This window comes from Callospermophilus lateralis, chromosome 2 (genome assembly GCF_048772815.1).
Source record: "Callospermophilus lateralis isolate mCalLat2 chromosome 2, mCalLat2.hap1, whole genome shotgun sequence".
Taxonomy (NCBI): domain Eukaryota; kingdom Metazoa; phylum Chordata; class Mammalia; order Rodentia; family Sciuridae; genus Callospermophilus; species Callospermophilus lateralis.
Window position 1 is genome coordinate 208,317,649 of NC_135306.1, and position 16,937 is coordinate 208,334,585.

General features: G+C 58.2%; 1 protein-coding gene across 9 annotated transcripts in view; it reads right to left on the minus strand.

Moving 5' to 3' along the window:
- Positions 1-5,712: 5,712 nt before the first annotated feature.
- Shank2 (SH3 and multiple ankyrin repeat domains 2) overlaps positions 5,713-16,937 on the minus strand; it is a 355,852-nt gene continuing 344,627 nt past the window's right edge. For all 9 annotated transcript variants that reach the window (XM_077108956.1, XM_077108955.1, XM_077108953.1 and 6 more), the window contains 2 exons: positions 14,493-16,893; positions 5,713-6,283 (listed from right to left, as the gene is read on the minus strand). In XM_077108956.1, the coding sequence (XP_076965071.1) occupies positions 5,713-6,283; positions 14,493-16,893 (2,972 nt within the window). The remainder of the gene's footprint in view (positions 6,284-14,492; positions 16,894-16,937) is intronic.

Here is a 16,937-nt window from a genome sequence, read left to right on the forward strand (position 1 = left end):
GGACAAGGGTACAGATGGCTGCTGAGGGCCCTCCAAGCTCTGCGACCTCGCCATGTCCATGCTGTTCCCTTCACATAGGCCTGAGGCTTGGCTACCTGGCTGTCTCTCCTGGTGGCCATCCTGCCCTGTGGCTACAGGTCATGCTCTGCCCCTCTCTGACTCAGCCCCTTGGCACATGCTTCCCCATAGGAAGCCATGGCTGTGGAAAGTAAAATGGAGCCCTGAGCAGCTGCCCCTTTCTGACCACTGCCTTCAGTTTCCCAGATTGCTGGCTACATGTGTCCCTGAAACTACAATATCTGGGTACACAGCTGATTCTGTCTGGGGAGCAGTAGTACTGACAGTCCAGCGAGGTTAATGGTGCAGGGGAAGATTCCAGATCTGAGGAATCCCTGCTCCCTGAGCTCTGTGTGTGTGGCTGGACAGCTCAGGGACACGCAAAGGACACAGCACAAGGCACCTGCCCTCTGGAGTGTCAGCAGCTGCTGCAGGGGCCCCAGGAATATGGGTGCCACTGCTCCCTCCTGGTAGAGGAACCCCACAGGGCTCACTGTTGCTTTGACTGTTTTGGTCCCACGGGCAGAGTGCTAGCTCCTGGCAGGTGCCCAGACTTATCTGAGATGCCACATGCTCAGGGAAGCATCCATTGAGCAGATGGAGCAGGTGGTGAGGAGGCCAGAGCTGGGCTGACGGGATGCTTACATCATGCTCCTTTCAGGAGACAGGTGTGACTAGCCCCTTAAACTTATGAAAAATGGGCATAGTGTGATGAATGGCCTAAAACCACTCCATGACAGGATCTCTGGGAAAATGATCAATAGCTGACCTGGATAAGCATTGCTGGCCAGCACCACTGGGGGGCGACACAGCACAAGGGAGGAAGGCCGCAGACCCCTGCTGTCAAAACACTGGCACAGGAATCTCATGCATGTGGGTATTTTAATTAAATGAAAGTCCCGGAAGTGATAGCATTTTAGTGGAAAAGTAATTGATGACACAATCTTGTTTCAATGTTCTTTTATTTTTTAGCTTAAGCGTCTGTGGGCATCCCACAGTCTTAGGCTGAGACAGGATCCAAACCACGGCTAGGTCTTCTCGACATTTCACTGCTCGACTCGCCTTTGTCTTTACCTTGTGCATTGATATGGGCTTCTCAGTTCAGAAAACAAGGCACTAGGACTATTTATCAGCTACATTGATACATTGAAGGTATGTTTATCCTTTCATTAAATATACAGCATTTGAGTACAATATGTTTTTATGCAGATCAGGTTCAAAACACCCAAGGCACACAACTTTGTTGGTTTTTTTTTCTTTTTTTCTTTTCTGTATTTATTTGAAGGCTCATATTAAAGTTTCAGAATTGCTATGAACAGAGAGTTCCAGAGTAGAAGCAATGAACAGTGACTGTTGTAGTTTTAAACATCAAACAGTGAGGACTGGGAGATGTAGAACCATGTTAAGGGACCACACAGGAACAAGGTCACGGACACAGCGGCTTGAGAGCTGACGTGATCAGATCTGCTGAAGTCCCCACCGAGCATAGGCAGCCCCTGTACATGTGTTGCGAGGCCTTTTCCCCACTAGCAGATGTCCATGATGGCTTCAGACATGAGCACATCCAGCTCACTGGCTGCTAAAATGCCTCAAATCAAGTTCAAGTAAAAGAAAAAGTCTTCCAGTGATCCCCCCCCCCAAAAAAAAGACAAACTAACACTCATCCAGGAAAGAGGCCTGGGAGAGACCTTGGGATGGTGCCCTTGTGGGGTACAGCCTGGGAAGGACTCCCAGGAGAGGAGGGAGGGACCAGGCACCTACAGAGGCTGTAGGTGGGCTTGGTGGACGGAAGCGCAGCAGTGCTGTGTAGAGGCAAGTGAGCCAACAGGGAGCCTTCTAGGAACCAGGGCCCGTTTCCCCTGGAGAGGCCTCAGTGGCTCAGTGCTCAATTTGAATGCACTTTCCTAAAGCTTGAGGGACAGCCCGGGAGTCCTGGCTCAGGCTCATTCACCAAAAACAAAATTCCTTCCTGCTCTAGAACTTGGTATGTTGCTTGCTCAAGGTAACCAGAGAGGGTGTCCAGGCCTGCAGCTCCAGGGCCTATGGCTGGAAGAAGAGCCCGTGGGGGTGGGCCTCTGTCTTGCCTGGCTCGACCTCGAGGGTGCTGCTCCCACCCACGCACAAGCAGCACTCAGGCCTCAGTGCCAGGCTCACAGACATGTCGCGGAGCCAGCCGGATGTGGCTCAGCTCTGGAATAACACACATTTCTGTCAGGACACTGAGAATAAGGAAATGGAACCAAGCCAAGTGAGCTCAGTGAAAGGAGCATTTGTCCTCTCTGGTGACAGCCATTACCTGGTCCATTTTAGGGAGGTAAAGCCGGCTATGGTGTCTCCAGTAACTTAATTAGATTGCAAGTTTGGCAACTTTTTGTTTAGTTCATTCAGTTTTCACTGTTCACAATCAGAACCACAACCTTAGTGCAATAGTATATTTATTTTTTACAGTAATTTTGGTTGCCGTACAAGAGATTGAAGGATTGGGAGAAAGTGCAAATTACAGGAGCTTTTTTTTGTTTTGTTTTGTTTTTTAATAAAATCTAAAAAGAATTAAAGCACAAAAGTAAGAGCAACATGGAGGTGTGAATGTGTGTGGTTACACAGACTGTAGTGGGAGACATGGTATTTAAAAAACAAAAACAAACTGCCAATGGGAAAATCAGTACTGGTGACCTACACACAGAGAAGTCATTGCCAGATCAACTGGGTAATGTTTGCTTGTTCAGTAACTCAGGAAAAAAAACCACCATTTTATTAACTAAAGTACTACAAATAATTCACTTTGTGATGTGTAAATTCAGCAAATCAACAGTCACATCGAGTTATTTTTATATTATGTGGATTAACTTAAAATGTGCACAGACATCCTGGAGAAGGTATCTTGGCAGGTATACATAATTTACATCTGGAGAGATTTTGGTTTGTATACACAATATTACAGAAACTAGGCATGTAAATGCAGTTTGTTTAAATTACAGTATATAACAAAAGTTGATCTGAAAATCTGGAGTACTATTAACATGATCATTATATGAGCAGTTTAAGTTTGTTCCCGGGGTAGGGCCTGGTCCTGACGTGTCCCAAAGGGGGAGAACAGTGGGCGGCAATTTGGAGTAGGGACTATTGCTTTCTATAGCAAAGTCATCCAAGAGAGCTAGAGGCCGATTCGTCGTGGCAGCAGGCATGTTTGGTGGGCTGGGCTGGTCTGAGAGGGGCTCCTATTCCTAGGATGAGACGGCGCAAAGGTGGGACTGATCTCGGCCCTGAGGCTGTCAGGGAGCTTGCTTCTGACCAGCCGCCTTGGCTGGAAGCCTCTGAGGGAGCAGAGCTCCTGTTCTGTCTTGTTGCCCAGTGACCGCATGCCCAGAGCCACAGGCCTTGTGCCTTGTGTTCTGCCTGGCACTGAGCACAGCGGGCAGGCCCCGCAGGCCAGGAGCGGCCCTGCGAGTGCAGTGCTGACCTTCTAAAATCACGAACGGGTGACACATCTGAAAGGCCTTGGCAGGCGCTGTGGGTCTGGGCTGGGTTTCTCTAGAGCACTGTGGGTCACCTTGAGATGGAAACCAAAGCCTTGGGATAGAGAGCCGCAGCAACCAGGCACGCCCAGGGGTCAGATTATAAAGATGGACCTGTGAGGGTCTGGAGCGCAGGAGGCCCAGCCTGGGTTTCCAGATCAAGGGCGTGTGTGCGCGCGCGCGTGTGTGGGTGGGGTGTGTTTTGTCTTTGTTTTTGGAGGAAACTGTTTAGTGTGAATTGTAACCACTTTTGAAGAAATAATCATCCTTCAATGATGAAGTTCTAGCAAATATAGAAAATATAACACAGCTCTGCTGGTTCAGATGCATCCAGATAAGTTTGATTTAAAAAGGTCATACTTGTATAATTATTCCACAGAAATAGTATCATTAAATCACAAAAGTGTTTTTTCTTTAACTTTCTAGCACTGAAGTGCACAAAGGCTGCCTAGTAGACCAGCCACTTTTTTTCTTAAAATATTGTGCTTATAAACTATCTGTACACCTATTTAAACTTGCAGTAAAGAAAGATTTTTAAATTACTAAAGTTTACGTGTTCATTCTAGAGTTCCAGACCTCATCAGACACGTGGTCGTGAGCATAAAGAAAAAAGGAAAAACCATGTTTTATAATTAGAGATGGGCTGGGCTAGTTCTGAAATCATAATAAAACCAAACCTGACATTCATGTCTCCTCCAAAGATGGGAGAATGTGCGGGAAGCCTGGTGATGTCTTGTGGCCCATGTTCAATGGGTGACCTCCCTTAGATGCTAGAGGTATGGTTTCAGGACGAGGGCTCGGGCAGGAAGCGGGCAGGCTCCGACCACAGGCCAGAGTGCTCCCTCCCCCCTGACTGCCTGCACACATCCATGTTCCGCTCACACCCAGCAGCCCACCTCTGTCCACCCTGGTCCTGGCCACAGTCCCTGCCCACGGGGTCCCAAGACCGCATTGTACTGTTAAGACAAGCTGGTGGGATTCCTGGACTCCTGGAGAGGAGGTGGACAGCCCCTGAGTGCCACTTTCCCCAGCCTCCAAGAGCAAAAGGGCTGGCTTAGCCCAGACACTTGCCCTTGGCCGGGCTTAGTGAGGCCATAGTGCCCTGCCAGCTCCCAGAGAGGACATGGCTCCCCCAAGGGGCACATGCCCACACAAACCACGTGTCTTCTTGTCCTTCCCGTTGAAGTGGGTGCTCAGCTGCTCTGGCCTTTGCAGAGCTCAACAGGCCTTCAGTGAAAAGGCTTCCAAGAGGCAGAGCCCCTCTCCGCCCACGCAGACGCTCTTTGGCAGGCAGCCCCTTGCGTCCCGGAGGAGGCTGGGGTCCCAGGCAGCTGCGCGCTGCCTGGTTCCCATGGCCAGGCCTCCCTTCCTCCTTGGGATCGTGACTTTGTGCTTTGACTAACTCCATGTGACATCTGTTTGGCCACCTTGGAATTATGCTAATAGATTTGCAGAAATAAAGAAAGAAAGCTAAGCAAAGCCGGGCACGATCCCACTCAAATGCCCACCACTGCCAAGAACCTCGTGGCCAAAGAGCCATGGAGGCACATAACAGGAGGAGATGGGTACAGGATCTGGACAGGGAAAAGCGTTTCTCTACCTTTCATGCCCAGGAAGGGCACCCACAAGCCTCTGGGAGCATCTCACTGCACGCAAGTTCGGGGAAGAGGCGGGAGCCAGTGAGCTCGGAGTGTCCTCCGAGAAGCCACAGGACTGAGGACAGGCCTTGTGCTGGGGCCTGGGGTGATGAGAGCTGCCCAGGAAGCAGAGGAGGGAGGCTCAGGAGGTATCTGGAGTACGCTGTCTGCCTACGAGAGCAGGGGTCCCGCGCAAAACCGACGAAGCCTCGTGGACCCAGCAAAGCGAGGCTGCCTGTGTGCTGGGAGGTAGGCTGGGAATCTTCCCGTGTTAGAACTCCCTCCCCTGTCCCCTTGAGACAGAAGCCACCCAGGAACCCCACGTGGACAGCCAGGCCTCCAGGCCTCGGCTCAGACACATCACGGACGCCCGCAGCATTTCTTTGGGTACCAGGAGACAAACCCATGGAGCGGGGTTGATGCTCAGACTCCGCTTGGCCTTCAGATCCCAGCGTGAGCCCATCTCTACTTATAACAGGGAGTCCGGGCGGGAGCAGCCGGCCTTATCTGTCCAGCAGCTGCTTGAGAGCACGCTCTAGGTTCATCCTGTGCCCGACCCGCGTCACCCCGAGGTCTATCAGGTCCTCTTTCTGGAGGTTTGGTAGGTGGCTACCGTCGATCTCGTTGTCCATGAAGGTCTCTTTGTGCTCACCCAAGTTCAGGCTCTCCAGCCAGTCGGCCACATCTGGCTTAGTCCACAGGTGCACAGGTTTAGTCGTGAAAGGCTTATTTGAAATTGGCTGCTGCAGTATGGAGGGAGATGGCGACCTGCTGCGACCTGCTGGGTTCAAGCCAAATAGGTCCCCGGCAGGGGGCTGGCTTGGAAGGCTGAAGACATCCGAGAGTGTGGGAGAAGGAGATGCGGCAGCTGCCGACAGCGGGGTGGGCAGGATCTCCTTGTTCATCTCGGTCGGCGAGACCACGGGGCTGGGGGCACGCCTCGCTCCTGAGGTCCTGCTCTCGTAGTCGGGGGGCCGGCTTTGCAGGGTGATGGGCTGCGAGGTGCCAGGTCGGACGGTGAAGGTCACTGTCGTGCTCCGAGTCCCTGAGACGGTGCTCATGACCTCTGGGCTTCTGAAACAGCAACAGAGAAAACCGTCACAAGCCAGGTCACTGAGGAGGACAGGGGAGGCACCACACCACACCAGAGTGCCCCCTGGCAGATGCACTGGCAATGAGCAAACAGTTTGCCATGCCCTGGGCAGGAGGAGAGGAAGCAGGGGCCTCGGGGACACCACAGCACACAAGCCTCCCACTCGGGTGCACCTCTCGAGGGCGTGGCAGCCTCTGCTGGGGCCAGTAAGGGTTGCACTGGCGAGGACTCTCCCTCAGCTGCCCGGCGGTCCTTGGTCTCAGGATAAGCAGGTGTGGGCCTGCTTCAGCACAGAGGGCCCTGGCTGCAGGCCACTCGGGCTTGGAGGAAGCCCTCCCCTGACCCAGAGGACGAGGAGCAGGTGGTCAGTGTGTTGCGCCACCACAAGAGGTCAGCTTCACCAGAGACCAGTGACCCTGCCCGATGGGACTGGACTCTTGATGCAGCATGGGTTGGATTCACTGAGGGACCCCCTTCAGTGGACTTGCTAGGAGGGTGGGTGGGCCTCACTGGAGCAGATGTCTGAAGAACTTTGTTCCCCTGTGGTGGCCATGGTGGTCCTTGGAGTGGGCAGGAAAGCCCTCAGAGCTGGAGGGACAGGCTCAACTCTCCTCCATCCCACCCCGACTGGCCCAGCGGGGATAGCTGGCTGCCCGGAGCGCTGGGGAGGACCTGTCCCTCCTCGCACCGATGGGGCTCATGGCCGATGAAGTGTCCCTTGCTGGCTTTCGAGGCCTCTGGCAGCAGTTCTCTAGCCACCCCTAGGAAGGACATGCACCCCAACGGGCCCTGGTTCCTGCTCTGCAGCCCTGGATGTCCTGCCACCCTGTGCTCACAGTGCTGCACACGTGCGAGCTGCTCTTTCTTGCCTCCTGGGCTCTCTCATGTGACTGGACAACCCGCCTTTCCCCTCTGGACAGACCTGCTCCAGGGCCCTCAGGAAGAGCCCTCGGAGGTGCCTGCTGCGCCTCACTCTGTGCATCCCTTGAGCTGAGCCCCAAATGTTCCCCGTCGCCTCCGGGAGACCAGTGGGAAATGCAGGCTCCTGACCCCCTCAGACCTCCTGAGGTGGACTGCTGGGTCTGAGCCATCTGTTCTGATGGACCCTGGGCCTTGGGAGCCTTGCTTAGGCCCTGCTGAGTGCCCCTGGGCAGACCCGCCACAGAGCCCCGCAGTGAGAGGACTGCAGGCCGTAGGGGGCTGTGGCTGCTCTCCAGCTCTGCTCCTGGCCTCTGTCTCAGCGACCGTGTGTTAGACCAGCCAGTCACTGGCCCTCCCCCCTGAGGTCATTATCACCATTAGGTACGGGACGTCCCAGGGTGTGGAAGGTCTGTGTTGTGGACTGCCGCAGCAGCCCTTTAGTGAGAAGGGTTGCAGGGGCTGGTGGGCGTGCCCTGAGGACCAGGGTGCCCAGACACCCAGGTGGTCACAGGTAGTTTCCTGGAGGGTGGGTGTCCCTGGTGGGCAGCCCCATCTAGGATCTGCCTGGGGCAGGTGGCCATTAGAGGTACTGATATGTTGGTGGTACCCGAAGGTCTGAGGCAGCCCCAATGAGACACCGAGACTCAGTCAAAGGAAGACCCTGGAGCCTGGCAGGCCCTGCAGGCTGGGGAGGAGTGGGCGTCCTAAGGGTCTGGCTTAGGGTCTGCAGGGCAGGTGGGCTGGGAACACACAGCCCCACCCTCCTCAGGTAGGGTCGCCCTGCTCCAGGTCCAGCCAGAACAGGCTGCAGCCCACAGGGGTGAGCAGCCTGTCTGCCCCTCCACAGCTGCAGGGTGGCATGTGGGGAGCCAGTTGTTTCTACTTTGCAAGAACAACTGAGCTAAGAAAGTTAAAACATTAACTTGCAAGTAGGTGTGCAACCTGGCAGGAGTGGCTGCTGGGGTCTGTCCCAGCCTGGGCTTTTGGGAAGGGGGAGGGGTCAGCGGTGAGGACTGCTAGAGACACTTCCCTGCACTTCCTGCAGGGGGCGGGCAGGAAGCTCGTTCCAGAGCCACCGGCTGAAGCCTGTGTGTGCTACTGTTGGGAGACACCTGGCTGCTGCTCATGGGCTCCTGTGGGGACAGTGGCTGGTTGCCCCGTGGCCCCTGTGGGCAGAGCTGGACTTGTGGTGAAGAAGGCTCTGCAGGCAGCTGCGCCAGCAGGAGCAGGGATGAGGCTCCCCACCCCTGGGTGGGCAGAGGAGGGGACAGAGCACAGCAGACCACGCCCAGCTCAGCAGACGGCACTTACTTCTGCTCAGCAGGACCCTCTTCTGCAAGCACCGGCGTGGGAGCTGGTGGGAATGACACACGGAGCCACTGAGACAGCACTGCAAAACCAATCAAAGGGCACAGAACAGAGCTGCCGCAGGAAGGGATGAGCTGACGTGTGGACCCCGGCCACTGCAGTGCCTGCCTGGCAGTGTGGACCCCGGCCACTGCAGCACCTGCCTGGGGTTGGACCCCGGCCACTGCAGTGCCTGGCGGTGTGGACCCCGGCCACTGCAGCGCCTGCCTGGCGGTGTGGACCCCGGCCACTGCAGTGCCTGGCGGTGTGGACCCTGGCCCCTGTAGTGCCTGCCTGGCTGGCCGCCCAGGGCAGACCTGCCTTCCGCAGCCTCGCTTCCTCGACTCAGGAGAACACAGGCTGGAGGGTGGCACATAGGGTGCCTTCCTCTGTCCGGTGCCTTCTAGGGATGAGCCTGCTGCCGGTTCTCCAGCTCTGGTTCCAGCCCTGACTCCCGGGTGGTGTTTTCTCTTCCATAGCTCAGGACACATCGTCCAGATGTGTGGCGGGGAATGCCACCCCACCAGGACCAGGGCTTTGCCGTCTTACCACGGGATGTCAGCCAGCCAGGCTAACCATGCCAGTGCCCCTGCCCAGCATGGGTAACAGCAGAGGGCCACAGAGTCCTAGCAGCAGAACGAGGGCCCGGCTGGCCCACCCCCACCTCCTCAGCAACGATTCCCTGGGTTCACCACCCGGCATGATTCCCTGGATCCTCCTGCAGCGGGATCATTATGTTGCTAAGCAACCGCTGGGTTGCGGGCGGAACACACAGGAATCTGTTGCCCTGATTTAGAACGACACTCACACACCCCCTCTTTTGGATGATCACTCTCTAGTCTGATTTTTAAATCAAATCCATATGGAAACATGAGACTTAAAAAAAAAATAGCCCAGGAGTTAAGTGGGACGTTCCTCGGACAGGACATGATTATGGAGGTGATCATGGAGGTGAGCCTGCAGGCGCCTTCTCACCATGTTTGCAAACTCAGGTGGGCTCCTGAGTAGCCCTGGCGGCCAGAGGCTGCTCATTGACGGCGGCTCCCCAGGCCCATCTGCCCTTCATGGGCCAGGCAGGTGCCAGAGCCCCAAATCCTTCCTGAGCCCAAGCACCCTGTGTGACTCACTGTATGGCTTTGGAGATGAGCCCTGAGTGGGCGCCTCCTTCCAAACTGCCCTGTCCCTGAGTTACACTCTCCAGCCTCTGCACGTGTAGGGCACTGAGAGGGAACTGGGGGTACCGTCTGCCCTGGGCCTGAGCCTTGGGGGTTGCCCAAGACAATGCCTCCCCCGGAACTGCCAGCGGTTCCCCACTCCAGACGCCACCATCACCCAGGGCACTGCCAGGACCTGCTCTATCTTCAGTCCCTAGGGCCTGGCCCAGGACAGAAGGAGCACCCAGCCTGCCACCTGACGAGCAGGGGCCAGGTGCCCCTGGGACAGAGCTTCCCCTTGCTGCACATTCCAGGGCCTCTCCAGTGTCATTCACCAGACCACCTACAGTGCCACTCGCTGACATGGCCTTCCCAGTCACTTGGTGCTGGGGGTCATGAAGGCCCCCATAGTGGAACTGAGGTTGCAGCCCCTATTAGCAGCTTCCACGTGGTTCCAGGGAGGGGGCTCTACCTCCAGCCAGGCACAGAGAGTTTTTAACAGCCCATCTCGACTCAGTTTAAAATCCAGTCAGGGTAACTCTGGAGCTGTGACTGTTGGAGGAACAGGCAAGGGGGCAGATGCTGCACTGTGGGGGCCTTCGGAAGGACAGTGGGGCTGGAGGTGGCCCAAACTCATTCCCTGGGCAGCTGGAACCTGCCCAGGGGTCTTGGGGACCTCACTCCCATGGGATGACTCTCCCTGAGCCCATCCCTACTGCAGTAGGTGACAGCCAACCTAGATATCCCTCTGCTCCCACCACGAAGGGCTGGTTGTCCAGAGGGCACCCAGCTTGAGCCCCGCCCTCTAGTGGAATCACAGGGACCCAGAGGCCCCTCGTCGCCTCTCCTGATAGATGAAGCGAAGCTGACCTTTCCTGATGTGCCAACGAAGGGCAGGCTTATCTGGCCATGAGGACCCTGGGGTCACTGGTAAGGCTGACGCCTGGGCAGGCTGTGCTGGCTCTCCAGGTTCCTCAGGCACACCTCTCAAATCACCCTGTTGTCCTGCTTCAGGCCTGGATCCCCACAGCAGCCCCCAGCCCCGTGTCGCTGTGCGGGCCCCTGCCCCTGGCCATTCAGCAGCCTCTGTGTCTTTAGGAAGCAAAAGTGGAGTCACACCTGCGTTGGTGAGCCCTGGGGTGGCTGCCAGCCCATGGGTCACCTGCCCTCCCTCCTGGCCTGGTCTCCTGACATGGAGAACACTTTCGCTGGCCTGGGTGCTGTGCTCGCCCCGCGCCTTGCCATCCCCCACCGGAGCTCTGCTTCGGTTTCTGACTGTGGTTCCTCTGTGTATTCTATGTCTTTCCAGTGTCACTCCCTGAGTGGTGGCTCCTCTGTCCAGGCCGCTTGGCCAGCAAACCATGGCTCCTTGCTGCGTCTGTCCACTTGAGTCTCTTGTTCAGCATGTATTGGTGGTTTCCTCTGGGAATTCGAGCTCCTCCAAGAAAGAGAGGCCTCGCGTGCTTTCCTGACCAGTGACAAGCCCAGGCTCAGCATGGTGCCCAGCACACGTGGGCACCAGTTGCAGTTGCTGCTGCTGCTGGCCAGGTCTGCTGTCCGTTTGAAGAGCTCCAGCCCCCCTGGTGCTCTCCTCGTCTCTCTCCACCCCAGGCCTGGTGTCTCTTGGGCTCAGCCACATGGCTGACCCGTGGGCTCAGGACACCGTGGGCCATGCTGTGGTTCTGAGCCCCAACTGGATCCAGCCCATCTTCCAGGTCTGCATTTGGGTAACTTGTCTGTCCCCAGCATGTAACTTTAACCAAGACCCCTGAGCCCTCTCCTCCTGGGTCTGCAAGGTGACAAGAACACCACTGAAGCCACACTTTCAATGTAGTGGAAATCAGGTGCACTGAGATGTTACCCAGGGTCACAAACGGTGAAAAGCAGGGTGCAGGCCAGTACCTACACACCTTCTGGGTCCTCAGGCCCCATGCCAGTAGTCCTGGGGAGCCATGGCAGTGGCTTCTGCGGGAGCTCCCCACTCCTGTGCCTTTCTCTGCTTGGACCTACTGTGCCCAGCGATGAGATTTCTTCCCTGGCATAATCAGGCTGGTAGTTGAGAATGCCCGGTGGCTCCTGTCTTGGAAGGCGTCTCTGACCAGGGTTTTCTCACCCAATGCTGTCCTAAGGGACACTTCCCGATGGCTTCCTTTGGGCAGCAACACACTTGTAGTCCAGGTGTCTCCAGATTCCACATCACCCTGACCTCAGGGAACAGCAGAGGCTCAATCCTGGCTCAGGTTAGTCAGATGTACCCCGGAAAGAGGCGGGCATTTCACCACACCCATCGTCCCTGGACCCTGTGCTGGGGTCTAGTAAGATGCGCAAGGGGTGGTCTCACCGCAGAGCTGTCAGGCAAGATTCCAGGAGTAGTGGACAGATCAGGGCTGCTTCTGCCCACAGTGTGTGGGCATGGTGACCCTGCTCTGCTGGCGCCCTCTCCTGGCTGTGCCCGTGCTGCCTGCCATTTCAGAAGCCTGCTATTTTCCAGAAACTCTCGCCGTGTTTCTCTGGAGGTGCTTCTCCGCCCAATTCTGAGCCTCATTTTGCTCAGGCAATTCATAGCTCTTGATTTCTGGATGCATTTGAGGATGGTGGCCTGTGTGCCACCACGTGGGTAAAGCCCAGGCCTGTTAGCCAGCTGCAGAGGCGGGCACCCAGGGGCAGCTAGGCCCCGGCCACCCTAGGACCTACTGGTGGTGACGGGGACTGCTGTCCCGACCTTGTCCCTCAGAGAGCTTGTGCTGACACTCCTGAGAGCTGGTCGGAGTGCTGCAGCGAGCGCCTGAGCCTGGCCTCCCCGGCCTCACCACTGCCTAGGGCGGCCCTCGCTGGGAGTGGGAAGGACTGTACATGCCCTGGGCTGCCTCGTGACCGCTTGCCTGGAGAGTCCAACGCTGGGCGCAGCCTGTGGCCTAGACAGCCTCAGCCTGCATTTGCCCACTAGCCCTCTGGCCCTCTGCTTGGTGAAGCCCCTGGCTCCTGCAGGAGGTCAGGGGTCAGAGCGGGGCAACCCACTGGGAGGGCGGACCGAGCTCCACAGCCCTGGCTGTTTCCTTGACTGTGAAGCGGGAGTGACCACAGGCCTGCATGTGGGACTGCACCCTGCGTTAGGCAGCTACTTCACGGTGCAGGCCAGGGTCTCGTCAGGTGACGGCTTTTCTCAGGCTCCTCCTTGCCCAGTGTCCACCTGGGCAAAAACAGGAAGGCCCTAGAGTCAGAGCAGGGTGGAGTCCCACTTCACTGGGAGCAAGCCATTCTTGTCCCACCTATAGGGACTGGAGCAGGTGGGCCAGCAGGTGCTTGGCGGCCTCTGTGGCTGTAGTCCCTGGGCTCCCCGGGTGGACATACCGGAGACCCTGGCTCAGGTGAGCTGCTGGGGCCTCAACAGTGGATCTGCTTCCCTGGCCCCAGAGTCACTCCCTCTTGGCACCCTCCTGTCTGTGGCCTGTGCTGAGGAGTCTGCGTCCTGCTCTGGCTCCTGCAGGCCCAGCACTGGCAAGCCACTCAGCCCTCAGGAGAGGCGGCTGCACCTGGGCTCCTGCCCCCAGCTGTCCTCAACACCGTCCACCCGAAAGCTTCTCATGGACGTGGAGAACTGAGATGTGGCCTTCTGGTGGCTCTGTCACAGGATTCAGTGACAGAACATAAAGAGCCTACTGTGGCTGGAGAGGGCGCTCCTGGAGGGCCACCTGGTATATGTGAAGCCCTGTGTTTGATCTCTGGTATCAAAATGAAAAAGCAGAGAGCACCTGGGGTGTTACCTCCCGGGAAGGACAGGCTGGCCAGTGTTCCGCGTTCCGGAGGCTCTGCCTGTGTGTGCGGGCACCTTCTCTTCCTCCAGGAGCAGGGGAGCCCGGCAGGTGCAGCCTGCGAGGACTCCCTCCACCTGGAGGTGCTTGCAGATGTCACTGGCAGTGGAGGCCCAGGAGCAGTGGCGACAAATGCCCCCACCCTGGGGCTGGCCGACCTGCCCCTGAGAGCAGTGGGAGCCCCATTGGAAGGCAGCGGGGAAGAGCGTGGCCCAGCTGCAGATCACAGTCACTGCGAGTGAACGCTGCCCCAAGGGACGGCCCTGGGCAGGGCCTGCAGAAGGACTTCCTCAGTCAGGACAGGAGCCTGGGCACCCTGCCTGGGCACACAGCAAGCTTTACCCTCCACCAGGGCAACCTGCTGGCTCCTCCTCTGTCACCTCAGCTCCCATGGGAGTGACTTCTACCTGTGGGACGCTGTGAGTGGCAGCTGGGCCAGCTGGGCTTTTCCTTCTGACGTTTGCCCTGGGTGGCACCTCCCCAGCCCTCCCCCTGCTGGCCATGGAGGGAGGGGTAAGAGCCACACGCATGTGTTTAGACACTCCCTCGCCGCCCCTCAACCCCCTTCGCCGCCCCTCACTAAGGCCGCTGCCGTGGCTGCTCTTGTCAGGCAGCTCTGACCTCGACCTGGGCTCCAGCCAGCCTCCACCTGGCCTTCGCAGTGGTCCCCGCAAAGGTCTGGTCACACAGGAGAGCTGAGCTCATCTTGGAGGCCAGGGCGGGGGGCTTTGTGCCCCTTCACCTCATTAGGAGTCTTGAGGAGGGAGTGCTATCTCCTGCCAGGACAGCTGCGGCTTTGACTCTGCCGTCCCAGAGTCTGGAGGGTGACACGCGGTTATGGCCGACAATGTGGCCATCACAGGGTTAGGAATCCCTCTTCTCATCCTCTTGGTTCTCCCTCAGGACTTTTGTGGGCAGCACTTGCCAGTGTGTGCCCAAGCCAACTCTGAACTTACCTTGGAGCAAGGCTGGCGGACTTGACCCCTGCCGGCGAGTCCAGTCCTTCCCCCGGCTTTGCCGATTTCTCTCGGTTCATTTGCTGCAGGATTGAGTTCAACTCACTAATAACATTTGCCTTTGGGCCTGAGAGAATCGGGCTTTTGACCTCCGTGACATCACCCCACAACTTGGAGGTCCTTGGCTGGATGATCTTGGCCAGCCCAGGCTGGGCGCTGCCCGGTGGGGGCGGGGGCGCAGGCGGGGGGATGACGAAGCTGTCCGCGTCTTCCTCCAGGAGCGCGTCCTGATAAAGTGCATTGCTTTTGTGAATGATGGGCTTCATTTTTGGCTTTGGAGGTACGGGGGGCTTGTCGACCACGAACGCTTGCCCGTCTGCATAGACTGTGCAGGTGTCCACGCCCTCCCCGCCCTCAGAGGACAGGGTGGAGATGCTGGACACCGTGGAGATGGTGCTGGTCGTCTCGAGATGGTGGTCACTGCTGCTGCGGCTGTCCACCTCCTCGATCCCAGAGTCAGCGACGGTGTCAAAGCTCTCGGGAGGTGGCAGGAAGGAGGCGGGCAGGCAGTTGGAAAGGCCGGCTGGCTTCTTGGTGTCCGCGGGGTTGGCTGGCTGGCTGGAGTTCAACGAAGGGGATGGAGGGGCATCGGTTTTCTTCTGCTTGACCGAGTCGGTGAGAGCGGGGACAGCAGCAGCGCGGTCATCGGGAATATCAAAACTATTTGCAAATTCCAGGGGAGGAGGCAATGGCTCTGTAAAAACAAAATCCTCATCCAGGTCCACGGATGCCAGTGGTGGGGGAGGGATGCGGAATGGCAAGACCACCGTCTCCTCCATGGAGCCCGCGGCCACAATGGTCCTGCCGGGCGCCGTGGCGGGCTCGGGGGTGACGGAGATCTGTAAAGCACCTTCAGTGTCGGAAACACCTTCTGGCACCGCGGAGGGCGGATGGTCTAGTGTCACGTCCATGTCCTCTCTCTCCTCCTCCTCCTCCAGGGGACCGCCCAGCTGGGCAGCATCCACAGTGTGCACCATCAGCAGGCCGGCTGACTTCTGCTGGGCCGTGTCCACGATGTTGATCAGCATATTCTTGTCCCCACCTCTCCGGTCCTTGCCCAGGTCTGTCTCGTACTTGTTCTCCGTCTCCTGTCGGCGCAGGGGCCCCCGGGTGTTCTGCCTGGTGACGGGAGGGAAGCCAGTGTCCCCACTGGGCCGCATTTTGGTATCAATGTAGAGAGGCTTGTTGAGGTCAGCCTTGGGGGCCTCCCCCTTGGTCCCCTGCTGGGACTCCTTCATGGCTCGGTCCCTTGCGGAGAGTGCCAGGGCCAGTGGGGAGCTGGGATCCAGCAGGCGCCCGGTGAGCGGGTGGACATAGTTCTCCGGGCTGACGGCGTTGCTGCTCTTGGGGGGTGCTGCTGGGCTGCCCTCGGGCCCCTTGGCTTTGGATGCGGGATTCAGGGGCCTCCCGGCCTCACCCTGAGCACCGGCCTCGCCACCAACCACAAAATGGTTCTCGGGCTCTCTTGGCGCTGCCACCGGTGTGGGTGACACCAGCAGCTCTGCACTGTCCTCATCGCCAAACCCACCCTCCTCTGGGAACTTGGAGGGCCGCATCCGGGGGGCAGGCGGCCCCAGGCCCACGTCCTCATCCCCCAGGTCCGTGGAGAGGAAGGCTGGGGAGTTCCTCCTGGCCTCCAGCCGCTTCTCCCGGTCACGCACAGCCCCCGCAATGGCTGCGGCGAAGGGGCTGCTGGAGGCCAGGCCGTCCTCGGGCCGCAGCTGGCCGGGCTGCTCGGCCGGGGGCTCGATCTCCACGCTGCTGCCCTGGCTGCTCTTGCCGCTGCTGCTGGTGGAGGGCTCCTTGACGATGATGGTGGGGATGGGGATGGAGCACGTCTTCTCGGGGCTGTCCTCCACATTGGACTGCTTCACCAGCACGCCCTTCCGCCGCGCGGGCTTGGCCGGCACATAGACGGCCTTGCTCGCGATCCTCCCCACCTCCGAGTACGGGTTCTCGGGCATCTGGCCCCGCTTGCTACGGAAGGTGGCCTGGGGGGCCGCGCTCCGGCTGCAGAGGTCCTCGGAGTCCAGGGAGTAGCGGTCCAGCTCTCGTCTGTAGAACATGCCCTTCTCCCTCATCATGGTGGCCACTGTGTCAGACCTGGTGGCGGGGGACACCTTGGCAGCAGGATTCTGATTGAACGCAGGCTTGATTGTCCCGTAGACTCTCGGAGTTGGGGACTTGGGGCAGTTGTAGGCAGTGGGGGAGGGTGGAGGTGGAGACGGGGGCACGGACTGCGGTGGAGGGGGGATGTCCTCGGACGTGTCCGGCATGGACAGGCTTCTGGTAAACTTCAGCATCGGAGGGGCCAGGAACTGCCGCTCTTCCTCTGTTATTCCTGCGGGCAGAAAGCGGGTTTAGCTTGGCATCCCAGCTGCGGCC